Genomic DNA, 16,470 nt, shown 5'->3' with positions numbered 1-16,470 from the left:
AATTTAATTTATACATATAATTTATTAAACTATGCGTAAGTGTGCGCACGTATATACAATAATTATAATATAAGTGAGAATTATAACACAAATGCACGGGTATATGCATATTTCTGCTATACCTGTTCACGTTAGTGCATATATAATAATATAGACAGGGTATGTATAAATAAGGATTCTTGGCACTCACAATCAGAGGTATATAAACAATATCGTATTACCATAAAAAAATATCATACCGAGCATTTGGAACTTGAAAGTACAAATTCATTTTAGCAAGGATCGGAAGTTTCTCGCTCTTAACTTAAATTACTTTTAATCCAGTCTATATATTCGGTGACACGCGTATATACTCCCGGATATCCGGGTTCTCCACATTTGTTGCCGAATGAAACGATACCGATTTGAATCCATCTGCCGTCAGCTCTAAGCATAAGCGGACCACCGGAATCCCCTTGACAAGCGTCTTTGCCACCTTGACTGTAACCAGCGCATAGAAAATTACTGGTAATTGGTTGAAAGTAAGCTGCGTTGCAGTCTTCGTTCCTCCATACTGGCAGCACCGCTTGTCTTTGTACCGTGCTTTCTTTCCCACCTGTCGGAAAAGACGAGCCGGTTCGATTCTCAAGAAGATTGAAAGATTTATTCAAAGGAATATGATACCAAAAGAGGAATAGATGCATACTTGCATGCTACGATTAAGCAGTATGTGTTAGTAGTATTACGTAAAACGAATAAAAGTGGACGAATAAAAAATAAAAAGTGAAATATGACAGATATGTACATACCGTAGTAAGTTGTACCCCATCCGACTACAGTCGGCCTTGCGCCAGCAAATCGCTCCTTTCGATAATGTACTGGCGGCAGACAGATCGGTATAACATAAGGAGATTTTCGAACGATCCTAGTCAGTTCGAGAACCGCAATGTCATTGTAAAATCCAACACGAGAAAATTTTGGATGTGCGTGAATTTGCTTGACCGCGTAGGTTTCTGGGGCGGATGGTTCGTCGTTTCTTTCAAGGTCAATATCCCCGAGACGCACAGTGAATTGTCTCGCGGCAAATCTATACAAACGTTCGAAAGCCGCTATTTTATCCGTTTTCCAGTAGAAAATATGAATACGTTTACTTACGAACGAGCAACTTACGGCCGTTGACGGTGATCGCGCGTACAATGGGCCGCGGTAAGAATATACCGCGGTCCGATAAGAGATCCACCACACCAAAATTCCGTGCGTTTCGAGCCATGCAAGAATATGGCCGCCATCCAAGGCCAACGTCCAGGAAGAGCTTCCTCTCCTCCGACTACTCGATACTTACCCGAATTCCTTACTCCACATTCTATCGAGGAAAACAATTTATACGTTGCTATCGCTTTTCTAATTCGTTTCTACACATACACGCACGCACGCACACATACGGTTTATGTAATTTATATATTCATTAACGTACTATGATCGTTTACCTTCGTCGTCCTGTATGAAATTAGTATCGATAGTGCCGCCGGTGGTAGAAGAACCAAAGAAATTGTTTGAATGGTTCACTGATAAGTCGACAACGGGGGAGGATACAGGGACGAATTCTGTAGTTAACAGCCCGGGGAGATTCGTCGGCGCGGTCGTAACCGTGGTAGCAGAGGCAACGGGAAACAGCGGTATTGGTCGAGGAGTTTGATGTGGTTTCGTCGGACGGATTGGTGGTCGCGATGGTGGATGTACAGCTGATTCGATCCCCGAGGTTGAGATCGTACCGACTATCGGACTAAAAATTTCAAATCGGTTGAAAGTATCAAAATCATATACAACGGACACAAGCCCCCTTATGTGGTGGCATCTGATCGTTCTATTTACCTCGTCCCATTGGTGTCAATTTTATCCGTCGATTGACAACAGACTCCCGGAACGAATAAACTTTTGAAGCATAATGACTGTCTGAGTTTGGTCAAATCTAGCAACAGTTGAGGACAATTACTCAAATCTTGACACTTTCCGGGGTAACCGTCCGCCGTGGTGCAGCCGACCGACGGTATCACAGATTCTTTTTCCTTACTCTCCTGGTTGATCTCAATCGCGGAAGAAGAAGAGAAGGAGGAGGAAGGAGAGGAGGAGGAGGAGGAGGAGGAGGAACTGCCGGTCGGTATAGGTCGCAAAGGCAGAGCTACTCCTCGAACTAACGGTGCAATGCTATCTGTTACGTTGCGTCCTAAAAACGAGCATGACAGAATCGTGTAGATTCGTTAAAAATAAGAGATTATTTTACTTCAAAATCTTACCTAAAATATTCTTCGAGATAGTGTATATAGCCGATGGTAATTCCTTTGGCGGGTAACTCGAATTCTCCATACCTCTGGTCATATTGACGATGTAACTGCCGACAGTGTTTAAAGCACCCAAAGTTTCAGTGATCGTAACCAATGGATCCGGTTGTTCTCGTTCCTGTTCGACTTTCGCTAACCTTACATAAGGTCTAATGTGTGTGTTCCTCCGAAAAATTGCAGGAGGTGACCTTTGCGAATAACTGCTATCCCATCCATCCGTTTCACTCCATCCTCGCATTGGTATCACAAACTTTTCAGATGATCCGTATCTATTCGATGCTGTATCGTTCATATCGCGTACATGTTATTACAATGCTACATGTATACGCGCGTATGTAAACGAATTCGTATCTGAACGGGTCAATTCGAGATTTCGTTTCTCCCAATATGTATATATGTAGCTTTACATCACACAACAACATGGCAGATTTATGATGAGATCCGTTACTTACCGGTATGATAACGATAGTGGGCGATTTGTTCGGTGTATGACCAGGAACTCGTTAGCAAACTCCATACTGTGCACAATTCTGAAACATTCGTGTATATCAGCAGATAGCATACAATAGAACTAGTAGGTAGTATTCTGTAAGCATCAATTACAATAGAATCTATCTCCCTTTTTCTTCTACAAGGAATACTGTAATTTAACAGAAACGGAAACTGAAAATAAATTCGCCATTTGACCGATCGATTAATAGTTTCTTTCCGAAAAATTATTGTCAGACAAATCAGCGACTCATCATCTATCACCGCGTATCGTATCGTACCGTACTGTACCGCGTTCCAATGAATTAAGATCTAAAATGTAAGCGGTGTAATTATCGTAAAACCGAATATTTACCGCTAGCGTTATACGCTGCTTTCTTCAAACATAGTATTTGATGACGACGTTAACGTCATTATATTTGAAAATTTGTTAATCACGCTATCCGGTATACAACATAAGCTTGTCGAATAACATATTGCCCGATTACGTCGATAACCTATTAACACAATTTCTCGAGTTTCAATCGCGAGTCTAAAAGTAAAATCAATAGGAAAAGCGTGTTGGCAGCGTAGAAGAAGAAGGTAACTCGATTCACCGTGAAATCGAATCGGAAGCGTAACGAAGCCATTGGTGAAACTTGTTTAGTTTCGCGAATCTGTTGCATTAGAATGTTGTATTTTAAAATATTATTACACCGCTAAAAGAGTTCTTACTCGGGATTAGATTAGAAAAATCGCTGAAACTCGTGAAAAGTGATTCAAGGTTATTGCTTGTAAACGATGCGCGCCGCTTCCTTGAAACTTTTTCTCAAGAGGAGGACAAAAGAAAGCGAACGATCAAGCGAACGTTTTTGGAATCATCGGTCTACGCACACGGATTTCATCGATGGTGAAAGTTGCTCGACGAGAAAGTGTGCCTTCCTTCCATTCACTGATTCATCACCAAGCTCGTGCTACACTCTCCTACGATAACACAACCGAGAGAAGAGCTGATCATCCAAGATCGCTGATCATCGTCGTTACTTTCTTCTTATCTCATGAAATATTACACCGTCCTTTTTTCAAGTTTATAGCCAACGATACCTTTGTGTTCATCGACGAGTACAAAACATAATAGTGTCATGCATGTATCGATTTAATTTAACATTTCACATCGTACAGCATTGTAAAACATTTCCTTGCATATTGTAGCGATGCGCGTTCTTTTACGCGCCCCTTTGGCTCACATCGTACGAATTGCTCAACAGAGACACACCTTGATCACTAACAAATGAGAATTAACGATCCCTGGTATAATTTCTAATCTAACACAAGTATCGCGTAGCGTCGTCATCAAACAATGTGTAACTGGGACACGTGAAAATGATTCCTAATTTGTTAGCGTTTGAAAAGTCGAGAATAAAAGTTTAAATTTTAAGTAAAGTGGTTTAAAAGTTTTCGCGCGTTAACGTGACGCGATAAAATACGAATCGATGTTCTTGATTTTACCATGCGAATACATATCGCGAAATTCTCGAATGAAGTTCGATCTTTTGCTTTCTAACGTTCTTCTATCGATGATCGATATCGTTAAACGTTCGATAAGGAATAAGTATCGTTCACAAAGTTGAATGACAGCGGGCGCCCGTTCCCGCGTTACCGTGCTTGAACCACGTATTTAAAGACAGAAAACTTACTCAAAACGGTGGACGACGACATCCTGATCCAGAGAAAACATTCAACCGATCCTTTTTACAGACATTCCACGCTTTTTTATCGTTACCACACTCAACATCCGCGATCGGAAACGCACGTTTAACTATTTTAACAAAGTTATCGCGTTCGCGAGACTACCGGCGGATTGTTCATCGTCTATCGAGCTCCACCGAGGGGTTGGAGGGGGACGTGAAAGAGGGGAGCGGAAATAAGGTAGCGAAAACAAGGAGGGAAAGGATGACATGGCGATGGAGGGGGTTGAGAAGGATCGAAAAAGAGGGGGGAGGGGCCAAATGAAAAAATTCAAGCGGAGGAAGGAAATCATCGAATCGTACAATCACGATTATACGCGATAAACCTTGTTCACGATGACTGACCGTGAAAAGACCTCGACATACTTCGTTCCCGATGAAATTATTCCCTCACTCTCACCCATTCTCTCGGTCTTTTCTCTTTTCTTCTTTCATGGGAACCGCCATCCATGACTTTTCGACCGAGGGAAAGTGTTCTCCTCTGTCGTGTATTTCTACTCGTTCTCCTTTTGCTATCTATCGCGATACAATGACTACGCACCAAATAACATATAACGTGAGCAACTCGTTTCAGTTCCGATAAACTATCCATTTCATCACTAACAGTTCGAAAGTCTCGTGTTTTGAATGCAATCCGCCGACCAAAAAGAAACTGTCTCGCGTGAATATTAGTGTTATTTAAAAACAAATAGTTCTAATATATCATAAATTTATTTATATTATGATAGTTGGCGCTATACTGAAACATGGTATGCGTGCTTCACGTAAGAACCTAAATTTCAATGTCATAAGATACACTGTTGTCTTGTGGAATTTAATATACAAATTGTTCAGTCACATTCTTACGAGAATATGTACGTATTTCTACAAGGAATTAATCGAAGGTACACGATGTAATTGTTTATAACGCTATATGGTATGTCTTATTACTCTAGAAGAATATATATCTCCAATGATATAAATGAATGCGCGTCACTGTTTGAAAGAAGTTGCAAATAACAATCGATATAATATATCTTATAAATGTAATTACGCTGTAGACAAACGAAAAATAGTTTGTCCCACTTCGATCGTCTCTTTCTAGATCTCTAAATCGTGGCTATTAACAAATGTACAAAAATCTATTAAACCTCGGTATTACACATACGCCGAATATTATAGCGCACAAGCTATATTGTATGTTTACATTTATCGCAATGAATACCACTCAAGTATCTGCTTGCAGCAGTGAGAACATAGTAATAATAACAGTAGTTATAGTAGCAGTAGCAGTAGTACTAGTACTAATAGCAATAGCAGTAGAAACAGTAATAGTAGAAGTACAATTTCCTTTTTCCACTCCTGAATCACAAATTCAAAAGCTATTTAAGGAAATGATGCCAAATTTTGCATGGATATAGAGTGAACCCATGAATTCAAAACTCGTTATTAATGATACATTAGACGAGTATCGGGAGTGAGACATTCAATTCATTAAAAATTTCATTTAAGGGTAGCGACACGACTGCGAGCGTCGAAAATGATTTTTAACACATGTATGTACACGTCACTTATCCACCAGTGAAGTTATTTGCATCTGCTCTACGAATCACAATCAAATGCACGCAAGTGCTTGGAACTAAAATTTACGTATATGATTAATTACTGAAGTATAATGAAGTTTGATTTAATAATCATATAAATAATAATTTAGTGTGCGTGTGCATATGTGAAAGTGTGAGCGCACACGTGTGTCCAGCATCAGAAACACGTGGATACAAAAATTCATCAATTATTCATTATAATGGTACAGATCAGCGATACAAGATCAATATTTCCTCATGCTTGGCAAAGACGATTTATATGGATCAAAACGATCGTACGAGGGCGCTGTCCCAGGTGCTGTCAATCCCATAGATTGAATAGGACCACTTTGATACGTTGGTGGTACTGGATGTCGTAATGTGTTTCCCATGCTACTTGAATTACTCCATCTAAAATCAATTCGATTATTGTTAGGCTCCTTGCTTAGAAATTGTATGGAAATTTATCAAGAAAGAAAAAGAAAAGAGATTTAGTTTGTTATGTACCTGTTTACATTATCAGAGGACCTAGAACTCCAACTGGATGGTTCATTTCGTGGATCTCGGGTCCCACTACTTGGTACGGAATTAAATGATTTTGTAGACGGAGGTCCAGAGTGCCAGCTACTAGTTGTTCGATTACTTTCAACGTAACGACTATCACCTGTGCGTGCGTACAGCAAGTATTGGTATGGTTTAATATTAACTTAATTTAATTTAACAATTTTTTGAAACCGTTTAAATCTTTTTGATATACTAACGTGGTGTACTGGAGCCCGTAGGTTTGAAGCTTTCACTATATCGTGTATGACTATCCCTAGAGCTCCTATGGGTATCTGTTTCAGAACGTCTCACATCACGGTCACGATTATAAGTGGTTGTACTTGCACGTTCGTATCTATACAAAAACGTTTCTATAGTTTTGAAAATCAAACTGCATATTGTATCAAAACATTAAATAATTCTCTCTTCTCTCTCTCTCTCTCTATTTTACCTTTCCTTAACTTGTCGAGGATCGATAGACGTTGCAGTCGTGCCGAGAGTTTCTCGGCGAACGATCACTTCCCTTCCTCGAGATACATCTGAAAAGCTATCGGGACGACTACTGCGTGAAGTAAACTCGCTGCTGCGTTTAAATTCCTTCTTTAACCCTAAATCTTGTGCGGATCTGTAATTTGTGTTACGATTTTTTCATATTTTCTCTGCTTCCATTCTCTTGCGTTAAGGCAAAGACATATATCAGGAATGACACGCGTGTCTTACCTACTAGATTCGTAGCGGGTAGGTGGTGAAGCGTCTAATCGTCTATCTGAGACACGATCCAAAATTTCACCACGACGATCACTCACACGTTCCGGAATGTGTTTTCGACTATGTTCGGTGGTCATTCGCTTTCTATCTGGCTCAACGTACATGTCTCTAGGATCCCTTCTATCGCTGGAACATCTCTTGATAGACGGCGGAGGCGGAGCACGCCTGCTCTCTTCTAAACGCATCTGTTGCCTTTTCAGTTCCAATCTTTCTCGCTCTAGCTTTTCCCGCTCCAGTTTCTGACGTTCCCGTTCAAGTCGGAGCAATTCGGCTTTCTCCTGCTCGATTCTTTCTCTTTCTCTTCGCAATTTCTCCCGTTCTCTTTCCAATCGTGCAGCTTCTTCTCTTTGCCTACGTTCTACTTCACGTTGCCGCTCCATATCCTCTCTTCTCCTTCGTTCTTCTTCACGAAGCATCCTCTCTCTTTCCCGTAGTCTTTGTCTTTCTCGCTCCTCCTGAAAATACACATGGCATGCTTGTATGTCAGGGCCTAGCTTCGTAACTGATCTTTCGATAGCTAAATCGCTAAACGGTAGAAAAATATCTTCCTCCCTTATCACCGGTAAGTAATACTGGCTTTTACCCTGATCTTTGCAAACGTCAGCACGTCATCACGTCTACGCCGTTCGCGGCTGCGGGATCGACTATGAGATCGATGATGATCCCAGGATCGAATTCTCTTCTCGTCGCGTCTTCCTCTCTCGCTCTCCGGTTTCTTGCTAGTGGACTTGGTTGACCGAGAATCGGCATCCTTTGAAACTTCATCTTTCTTCTCTTGTACGTCCATCTTTTTATTTTCGATATTCTCGTTGTTTTTCTCGTCTGATTTTTTCGCTGTTGCAGTACATTTAAACGTTCCTTTTACAACACACGTAATATTATTTTACGTAAATTATTTATTACAAAATTACTTACTTGCTTCTGATCCTTTATCCTCAGTTTCTTTCTTCGTTTCCTTATCCTTCCGATCACTGATCTCATGATTATCCTTTATTTTTTCCTTTTCTTCCTTCTTCTCGGATTTTCCATTCGTGGTATCCCGTTTACGCATGTGACTCTGCTGAGTATCGCCTTTGGCCTTTAAATACAAAATGAGAGAACATGCCATGAGGGAATGTATGCCAGAAGATTTAAGAGGACAATGGCTTAAGAAGCCTTTCTTTTCTTTTTTTCTTGTTTCATCTACCTTCTCTACAGATATTACACGCCCATGAAGTTCAGTTCTATGTAAATGTTGTATACATTTTGCGGCATCCTCACTGGTGGACATGGTTACATATCCGTAGCATCTTGCTCCCGGCGTTCTTGCATTCGTAACCACTTTTGCACCAATCACTTTTCCATATTTTGAGAATATTTGTTTCAAATCTGTCGCACGGGTACTTGAAGACAATCCAGATACCCACAAGTTTCTACTGCTTGCATTAACAGGGCTGACTTGTGAAGTCTTCTTGTCTGCACAACAAATAAAATAATTACAAATAAAAAGTAAAGAAATGTGCCAGGTGCAATTATATGAGCTACGATAATATCCCGTTAATTTTAATTTGAAAATTCAATTACAATTCTGTAAACAAAATTTAAGAAATCATTTCATAGTTACCTTTATCATCCCTTTTTTGACTCTTGTTGCTAGACTCCACGCTGAAAACAATTATTATTTTCATTATGACTGGTAATCATTTGAGCAATCCTTATTACATATGAAAGATAACATATTAGAAATAATGATTTTGTTTGTTTTTATCGAGGCTTAATTAGGTACCTCTGTAACTATGTTAAGCATATAAATTTGGCTAGCAACTTTTATTTTTATAATGATATCGCTATTATTATGACCATCGTCGTCATCGTCATCGTTATCATGATTATTATTATTATCATCGTTATTATTATCACCAGCATCATCATTAGCACCATCATCATTGTTAACAATGATAAAGATAACAATAACAACAGCAGCGGCAGCAACAACAACAATAATGGAAACAACAATAACAGTAACAGTAGGAATAATTAGATATTCGTTTTGACGTTCTCTTGTATGTATCGTTGCGATACAATTTGTTACCAGTTTAAAGAAATTACTATGTTTTCATTGCAGTTGAATCCAGTTTTCATCATTCGTGAGTAACGAAAGTATGTCCGTGCGGTAAATATATTTGTATTATTGTGTATCCCTTTTACACAAGCTTTCCAAAAATGGGGCATCTCCTTCGTAGTTCTTCCGAGTAGGCTTGGCACTCCTTTGCAACTTGCAACAAGTATCGACACACACGCAATATATAGTAGTAGTGTCTTCGGTGAATGATATGATTGCTTGATGTCGCGTTAAGGCTTAAGCGGGATCAGTCGATTGTATGATTTATCTCGAGATGCTAATATATCTTGCTACCATGCTCGACGAAACTGCTGTTTGTTTAATAAACGAATATCTTCACCAGAGAGGGAAGAGGTAGCATATGAAATCGCTTTCATTGGTAATTGTAGATCGTATAACACACCATCGAAAAATATTCGTTTATGATTAGGAGCGGTTTATATAGGACTTGATTTGGTTAAGTTTGCTAGCCAATTTCTCGATTTCTTAACATACTTTCCAGAGTTAAGAATTATAGCCTAAACATACGAGATTGGAAAGGAACTTCGTATGCGATTGAAAAAAAGGGAATAAAGTAATCTTGCGTGCGATTGTGACGAATAATTCAGCTTGGAATCCATCGTTCGACAGTATATTATCCTGATGGTATTTTATGCGGCGGAAGAGCATCGCTAGCATAGAGTTGTGTGACATTTCGTTGTCGTACCACTGTGAACCGTTTAGCAATGAGAGACCAACCTCTTGCTTCCGTCTCCACCACCGTCCTGCTTGCTCTTCGTCCCGACGTTTCCACCCGATGTTGTCCCTTCCTTGTTGTTGGCACCGGATTCTGGTCTACTGCTCCCTTTAGACTCTCCCTTCTTGCTTTCTTCCACTTTCTTCTTCTCTCCTCCATCTGCAGAGACAATCAAGGTAGCATAGTCACTTTCTGCGAAGCCAGATTTCTTCTCCCTCCCTAACACTCCTGCTGCTTAGTGGCCTGTATTTCCTGCATGGAATTTTCCCGAACCACTAACAGATTGCGGAGCAAATTATGATGAAGATCGCATGATTGCAATATCACAAATTCGCTCTTCAATGGTATAATCCATAGCGACCCTACTTTATCTTTGTTTTCTTTCGATTTTCTAATAACTTAAAGTTACCTTTGTACCTTTACACGAAACGGACTCTGAACCAAAGCCTAAATTAAAAGAAACATTTCAGGAAATCTAAAGGTAATGCGGGAAAGAAGAAAGGAGAGTAGACGGAAAAGGAGAAAAAAAAGCTGAAAAGGTTGAAAAAAGGAACACATACGCGCGCGTGCGCACGTAGAAGGTTATGTCGATAACTATGATTTTTGCGAGAGCAACATATCTGCACGTTAAAATAACATGCGATAATTTTAAGTCAATAGTTTTAAGGCATTGATTTTTCCGGCGTGATAAATAACGATGCATCATCAACCACATACTGGGAAGAGTTTTGACTTGAGATACTCTTGAGTCTTCTTGTATCCACACAATTTGGAGACCAAACGATCCAACGATGCTCTATGTGGTTAGGTAGAATTAAATGTAACTTTATATCAAACTCTAACGTTAACTAACTTATAGACTAGCACTTATGGGATAAACTTGTGGAACATAATATCAACATTAACTTTGTTGGTATTAAACTGCGCGCAAGAACGTCGGCGAATGTACGTTTCATTTCAGTTGAAACCTTGTCGATCATCGTGCCATGATACATTGCTGGTATATTACTGCTGTCATGTCCACATGACAAATGGGTGTGCATCCATTCCTGCACGTGTGCTTGATTGCACATATGAAGCTCGAAGATCGGATGTAAAATGAAGCATGAAGAGTAACTTTGTTGACAGATTCAGCGCGCTCGTAATTCTGAATAGGTGAGGGTTTACACGTAGATAAACATGTCCCTTAGTCTTGATGCCACATATTTAAATAACTTACTCGTGACCATCGACAATAGTAGCGCTATATTTATTCCTTGAAATCTTAGACTATTCATACATACATATACATATAAATAGATATGTGTATATGTATGTATATATGTATATACATATATGTACATATATACGTGAAGTCCAATACATGATAAAACTTACCCTTATGCCTCTCGTGAGATTCTGTCTGAAACATACAAGATAACATACACGATTACTTTTGTTTATTTTCTTTTTTGTCCCATCCCTGCCTCTCCCTTCTTTAAATGTTAGAGTCACGATTTAATTAAATCCGTTACCTCCTCCGCAAGGAGATTTTCTTCATCTTCGCCAATAGTTAGATTGATGGAATCTTCATTGTCGATACCATTAGCCTCAACGGTCGAAACTGAATTAGTTGTGGTTTGATTTACTACAGTAGCTACATCAGATTCTACTTTTTTATCAGTAGTCTGTGTATTTTCAATTGAACTTTTATTCAATTGATTTTTAAGTTCCTGCTTGTGTTCCATTTCTTTATTAACATTATTTTGGACTTCATTTTGTTGTTCCTAGAATACTTGTCCATTTATTTTATAATTCATAAAATATATATAAGAAACATATTGACCACACTTACTTCTGTCTTGGATGCTGTTGTATCCTCTTCTGCAACTGACTTCGTTTCTACTTTGAGTTTTGCTTCGTTACTATCCAATATCTCCATACTTTCTTCCTTCTGGTTCTCTAATGTATCAACAGATTCATCTTGATTTGTTGTACCTGTTACTAAAATCAAAAGGGAAATATAGATAGTTTGAATAAATAACATTAAATTTGTCTCTCAGAAGGCAAAATAACATACCACTGTTTTTCCTTGGGCTAACTTTGCATAATCCACCACAAGGTACAATCAAGTATTCATCAGGATCTTGACCTTCGTCTGTTATGGCCTTTACACATCAACATAATAATGACATTACCTTAATTATAATAACAACAACAGTTTAAAAAATGTAAGATTTCCGGATTACGAACTCTAATTTCATTAGCTAACTGTAATTAGAAAATAAAATTTGTATTTTAAAAAGGTAATATTATAGTGGTTGTTTAACGAAATTAATTTTCTGTAATCATATACGTAGATTACTACTAAAATAAACTATCAATGATATCAAGAGGGTTAAAATGGCGATAAAATAACGAGTAATGCTATTAACGATATCTTAATAAGCAGTATGAGAAGTAAGAAAATTTACTTTGGAAAGACGCTCGAGAAGTGCAGCTTTATTGCCAGTTTTGTCTAGCCCGCGTCGTTCAAGTTCTGTTTTTAGATCTATAACTCGCAGTTCAGTAAGCTTTTTTCCTTCAACTTCGGCCATTATTCTTATACAAAAGGATCCGACAAAAGGCACGCTTATGCTTTCGATTTTATCGTTCTTGCACGTATAATTTTCTAAACAAATTATCGTACATGAACTAACTGGAGTAATAAAATTATGATAGACTGAAAGAACAATTAATTGGTTCCTCAAAATCACGAAGAAGATGTTACGACCACACACTGCGATACGAACTATCCATCGTCGTCGCCATTTAACGGAAATGACCGGAAGTAATTCTCGCATAAAATGAATAGAATAACCAATCTAAAAAATCAAAAATGCATTTCATTGGATTATTACTAGAATAAATTTTACTATACAAAATTTCACGATTCGAATTAGAAATTATGTAACATTGAATATGACAAAAAGTATAATATTTTCTAGATCTACATATGTATGCAGGGTAGATACTTATAAACGAATAGAATAAAGTGGGTAGTAAGAACGTTGGTTAGTCTACCAATCAAAGAATTCTTACACTAGTTACAATATTGAAAATGAGAAATATCATTAAGGAGCAAATTATACGTGATTATATTTACATTTATATGTAAAACAAAATTGAAATGATTGAAATGTTAAAAATTCAATTACTTTATAATTTATACCAAAAGACCTAGAACTTGTTAGGTGTTGTTAGAATTTTTATGCTCTTGAAGCTGGCTGTATATACTCAGTATTACTCACGTATCCTGTTAACTTTACTGTCTTTAATCAAAAATGTGTATATGATGTATTGATTTGCATGTTACATGTAAGGTGAATACGCTCGTTTGACGTTATATATGTGAAAAGTTATAGATTTAAACGGTACATCTTTTACATTGATTTGTCAATATGCCTGTAAGTAACATGCTTTAATGTAATATTGAACACTACGTGTACTATTGGTAGATCATTTTTATTGACACTTACTGTTACCATAGATTTTCTTATGTACATACGTTTTATTCTTATCAAATTTATTATAGTACTATACGGACATGTCAGTTGTTTTTTATTATAGGCATATCATTCAAGTTTCATTGAAAATAATGGAAATGTGGGTAATATGGCACTTTTGCCAATTAGAACGCATTTTAGGGGCCCTGCACCTCCCTTCAACAATAAAGATCTAGATATAATTGACGAAGCATTGTATTTCTTTAAGGCAAATGTATTCTTTAGGACATATGAAATTAAGGTATTAATTTTATCTTTATTTGGAGTTAAATCTATATTTGAAAAGCATTAGGAATTGCGTCATTTTAGAGCGAAGCTGATAGAGTTTTAATTTATATTACGTTATATATAACTGAGTGCTTGAAGAGATTACAGAAGTGTGCAACTCAAGCTCAAGCAACAAATGAAATGTATTCTCTTGCTATATCAAAATTTGACATCCCTGGTGATCCTGGTTTTCCTTTGAATTCTGTATATGCAAAACCAAGTAATCCCGTAGAAGCAGGTAATATAAATATTGCGTTAATTTTTTATCAAAAAGGATGCAGGTATTAGATAAGAAAAATTGTTTCTTTTTCCACAGATACTATGAGGCAATATTTACAGCAAATAAGACAAGAAACAGGTGTTAGGCTTGTAGAAAAGGTATATGGTGAAGATGGTAAACCAAGCAAATGGTGGCTATGTTTTGCAAAGAAAAAGTTCATGGATAAGTCACTGTCTGGCCCTGGACAATAAAATATATTTTTTAACGATATTTTTAGATTATATGTATAATGGATAAATACAGAAATTTGTTGCACAGAATTATGAGTTTTAATATCCCATCAAAATAAAAAAAATTTGAGACTTGTACATATAACTAAATCGAATATAAGAAAAAAGTATATAAAATAACCCATTAGGAAAGAAACATTTATTTCGTACAAGATATACCACAATATTGATACAAATATTTCTAATATATCAATGAAATGATGTATCGTATACACGTGAAGATCATTATTCGAAATACTTAAGAAATTTATCGTTTTCTGCGAAGTGACAAAGAGTTTCTTCTCAACCACGCTGCACGACGAGAACCACCGATAGTTTGTGAGTAACGGTGTCCTTTCCCTAAACCTCGCGAACTTCTGCCCGCTGATGTCTTTCCACGAAGTTCACGATGCTTATGTACTGCATTACATATCCAGTTAACTTTTGGATCATTACGTATTGCCTGAAATATAATCGAATATTAATAATACATCTCTTATAACTGTATTGTAAATCTCTTTTACTGTATTTATTCACTCAGACATCCAAGGAAGATAAAAAATCACAATATTTCAGTAACATATAACAATATCATCATATTCTATTAAAGTATGTGTATAAATTGTTCAAATATTATGAAAATTACCTTATGTGCTGGATCAATCAGGATAACTTCATAATATTTATATGAAGAATCCTGAGCTACCCAATAACTGTTTAAAACTCGTAGACCACCACAACGACGGCCAACACGTTCCTGAAGATAATTAAATTACAAAATATTATTTGTCTATTAATCAAAAAGTAAAAACAAAAGAGCAAGAATTGGTCTCTATATGTAAAGTGGTATCCCAGTTATGAACTTACCTCAGCAACAGACTGTAATTTTCTAGTAGGCTTCAACTGATTAACGCCATGACTTTTTGGCTTTCCATAAGTTGCACCTTTGGGAACAGGACGTTTACGACCACCTCTTCGTACACGAATTCTAAATATCACAAAACCTGCATATTGATAGTAAAATTCTCATGTGTATTATATTAAATATATATAAATTTTACATAGTTTAAATCAGAAAAAAAAACAATGTCAGTATATACAAATCACCATGTAATTGTAAGAGTGGTGCATGTACATCTCATCATCTGTACTTTTTAAACATTCAATGTTGCAGATATTTTACGTGTAAAAATAAAAATAATGATAAAAAAATAAGTGTAAGAACTAAAATTATACGATTAAAGTAGATTAATGTAATGTAACTAGCTTGATTTGAAAATGTTAAAATTTGGTAAAGTTTGTCATTTTATATTTCTTATTGAGAAACTATGATTTATACCTTCTTTAGCTTTGTAACCCAAGCGACGTGCTTTATCGGGTCTAGATGGTCTGGGAGCACGATGCATTTTAGTCAATTGACGATATTGCCAACATCTGACACGAAGCAAGAATCGCAGCACATCGCTCTGCTTCTTGCGATACAACTCCTGCATATATTTATATGCACCCATTGCGAAGCCCTGAGAAAAAACAATACTGAATTAAACTTAATCTAAAGAAGCATCAACAATAATTAAAATCAAGATGTCTAAGGAAATAAAAGGAAACGAAGCATGAGATACAATAAATGAAAAGGTTAACTTCATTGACACAATAAATATAGCATTCTCGTGAAAATAACGAATAAAATCATAAGAACATTTTGTACGAGTACTCTTGGCAATAAATCTCTTCCACGAGCGATACAGAAATACGATTGGATTCTTGAGATATAACACGATTTCAATCACGTAGCACTCACCCTCGACAATTGAAATAGAAGGAAGGGAAATATAACCTTTCTGGCGTCGACGTATTAAGCCATTGTATACCAAGTACTGAAGATAGTGTACTCGATGCTACAAGTATCACGGGGACATCTATGGGAAGGAAAAAGCAACAAATTT

At 37.1% G+C, this 16,470-nt stretch overlaps 4 protein-coding genes across 8 annotated transcripts; 1 reads left to right on the top strand and 3 right to left on the bottom strand.

The window, feature by feature from the left end:
• Positions 1-2: 2 nt before the first annotated feature.
• LOC126867792 (clotting factor B-like) lies at positions 3-5,080 on the bottom strand. 2 transcript variants are annotated; one of them, XM_050622730.1, is made up of 8 exons: positions 4,484-5,080; positions 2,771-2,848; positions 2,274-2,597; positions 1,852-2,203; positions 1,467-1,762; positions 1,150-1,342; positions 789-1,066; positions 3-595 (listed from the first exon to the last, which is right to left on the bottom strand). In XM_050622730.1, the coding sequence occupies exons 1-8, from the start codon at positions 4,503-4,505 to the stop codon at positions 300-302; spliced, it is 1,839 nt and encodes a 612-aa protein (XP_050478687.1). In that variant the 5' UTR covers positions 4,506-5,080; the 3' UTR covers positions 3-299. The 2 variants fall into 2 exon arrangements, with proteins under 2 accessions (XP_050478687.1, XP_050478686.1); XM_050622729.1 differs by having other exon boundaries at positions 2,274-2,587.
• Positions 5,081-5,226: 146 nt separating this feature from the next.
• On the bottom strand, positions 5,227-13,055 carry LOC126867778 (SAFB-like transcription modulator). Of its 2 annotated transcripts, none has more exons than XM_050622665.1 (15): positions 12,698-13,055; positions 12,304-12,391; positions 12,079-12,227; positions 11,759-12,010; positions 11,622-11,646; positions 10,247-10,403; positions 9,011-9,051; positions 8,594-8,862; positions 8,323-8,485; positions 7,991-8,265; positions 7,360-7,862; positions 7,091-7,264; positions 6,858-6,994; positions 6,604-6,760; positions 5,227-6,507 (listed from the first exon to the last, which is right to left on the bottom strand). In XM_050622665.1, the coding sequence occupies exons 1-15, from the start codon at positions 12,818-12,820 to the stop codon at positions 6,342-6,344; spliced, it is 2,679 nt and encodes an 892-aa protein (XP_050478622.1). In that variant the 5' UTR covers positions 12,821-13,055; the 3' UTR covers positions 5,227-6,341. The 2 variants fall into 2 exon arrangements, with proteins under 2 accessions (XP_050478622.1, XP_050478623.1); XM_050622666.1 differs by having other exon boundaries at positions 7,991-8,241.
• A 311-nt stretch (positions 13,056-13,366) lies between these two features.
• On the top strand, positions 13,367-14,575 carry LOC126867824 (actin-related protein 2/3 complex subunit 3-like). Of its 2 annotated transcripts, none has more exons than XM_050622799.1 (4): positions 13,367-13,669; positions 13,833-14,009; positions 14,078-14,273; positions 14,352-14,575. In XM_050622799.1, the coding sequence occupies exons 1-4, from the start codon at positions 13,664-13,666 to the stop codon at positions 14,504-14,506; spliced, it is 534 nt and encodes a 177-aa protein (XP_050478756.1). In that variant the 5' UTR covers positions 13,367-13,663; the 3' UTR covers positions 14,507-14,575. The 2 variants fall into 2 exon arrangements, with proteins under 2 accessions (XP_050478756.1, XP_050478757.1); XM_050622800.1 differs by lacking the exon at positions 13,367-13,669 and adding an exon at positions 13,670-13,762.
• An 87-nt stretch (positions 14,576-14,662) lies between these two features.
• Positions 14,663-16,458, bottom strand: LOC126867821 (60S ribosomal protein L15). Of its 2 annotated transcripts, none has more exons than XM_050622795.1 (5): positions 16,326-16,458; positions 15,864-16,044; positions 15,392-15,528; positions 15,171-15,281; positions 14,663-14,987 (listed from the first exon to the last, which is right to left on the bottom strand). In XM_050622795.1, the coding sequence occupies exons 2-5, from the start codon at positions 16,033-16,035 to the stop codon at positions 14,793-14,795; spliced, it is 615 nt and encodes a 204-aa protein (XP_050478752.1). In that variant the 5' UTR covers positions 16,036-16,044; positions 16,326-16,458; the 3' UTR covers positions 14,663-14,792. The 2 variants fall into 2 exon arrangements, with proteins under 2 accessions (XP_050478752.1, XP_050478753.1); XM_050622796.1 differs by having other exon boundaries at positions 16,224-16,370.
• Positions 16,459-16,470: the final 12 nt, after the last annotated feature.

The sequence above is a fragment of the Bombus huntii genome, chromosome 7 (assembly GCF_024542735.1).
Source record: "Bombus huntii isolate Logan2020A chromosome 7, iyBomHunt1.1, whole genome shotgun sequence".
In the NCBI taxonomy this organism is placed as follows: domain Eukaryota; kingdom Metazoa; phylum Arthropoda; class Insecta; order Hymenoptera; family Apidae; genus Bombus; species Bombus huntii.
The sequence above is the reverse complement of the archived record's forward strand: the minus strand, read 5'-3'. Positions and strand labels throughout refer to the sequence as shown.

What these genes read in the sequence shown, in the direction of transcription:
- LOC126867792 (XM_050622729.1), bottom strand. Translation starts at nt 4,524, where the DNA reads ATGTTTTCTCTGGATCAGGATGTCGTCGTCCACCGTTTTGA. An exon ending in CCACTATCGTTATCATACCG is followed by an intron (nt 2,588 to 2,770) that starts GTAAGTAACGGA and finishes AGCATCGAATAG; the next exon opens with ATACGGATCATCTGAAAAGT. An exon ending in TTTCATACAGGACGACGAAG is followed by an intron (nt 1,343 to 1,466) that starts GTAAACGATCAT and finishes TTTCCTCGATAG; the next exon opens with AATGTGGAGTAAGGAATTCG.
- LOC126867778 (XM_050622665.1), bottom strand. Translation starts at nt 12,820, where the DNA reads ATGGCCGAAGTTGAAGGAAAAAAGCTTACTGAACTGCGAGTTATAGAT. An exon ending in GGTGGAGACGGAAGCAAGAG is followed by an intron (nt 9,052 to 10,246) that starts GTTGGTCTCTCA and finishes AATTGTTTTCAG; the next exon opens with CGTGGAGTCTAGCAACAAGA. An exon ending in ACCCGCTACGAATCTAGTAG is followed by an intron (nt 7,265 to 7,359) that starts GTAAGACACGCG and finishes CACAAATTACAG; the next exon opens with ATCCGCACAAGATTTAGGGT.
- LOC126867824 (XM_050622799.1), top strand. An exon ending in TTAGGACATATGAAATTAAG is followed by an intron (nt 14,010 to 14,077) that starts GTATTAATTTTA and finishes GCGTCATTTTAG; the next exon opens with AGCGAAGCTGATAGAGTTTT. An exon ending in AAGTAATCCCGTAGAAGCAG is followed by an intron (nt 14,274 to 14,351) that starts GTAATATAAATA and finishes CTTTTTCCACAG; the next exon opens with ATACTATGAGGCAATATTTA.
- LOC126867821 (XM_050622795.1), bottom strand. Translation starts at nt 16,035, where the DNA reads ATGGGTGCATATAAATATATGCAGGAGTTGTATCGCAAGAAGCAGAGC. An exon ending in GGGTTACAAAGCTAAAGAAG is followed by an intron (nt 15,529 to 15,863) that starts GTATAAATCATA and finishes ATCAATATGCAG; the next exon opens with GTTTTGTGATATTTAGAATT. An exon ending in AATTACAGTCTGTTGCTGAG is followed by an intron (nt 15,282 to 15,391) that starts GTAAGTTCATAA and finishes AATTATCTTCAG; the next exon opens with GAACGTGTTGGCCGTCGTTG.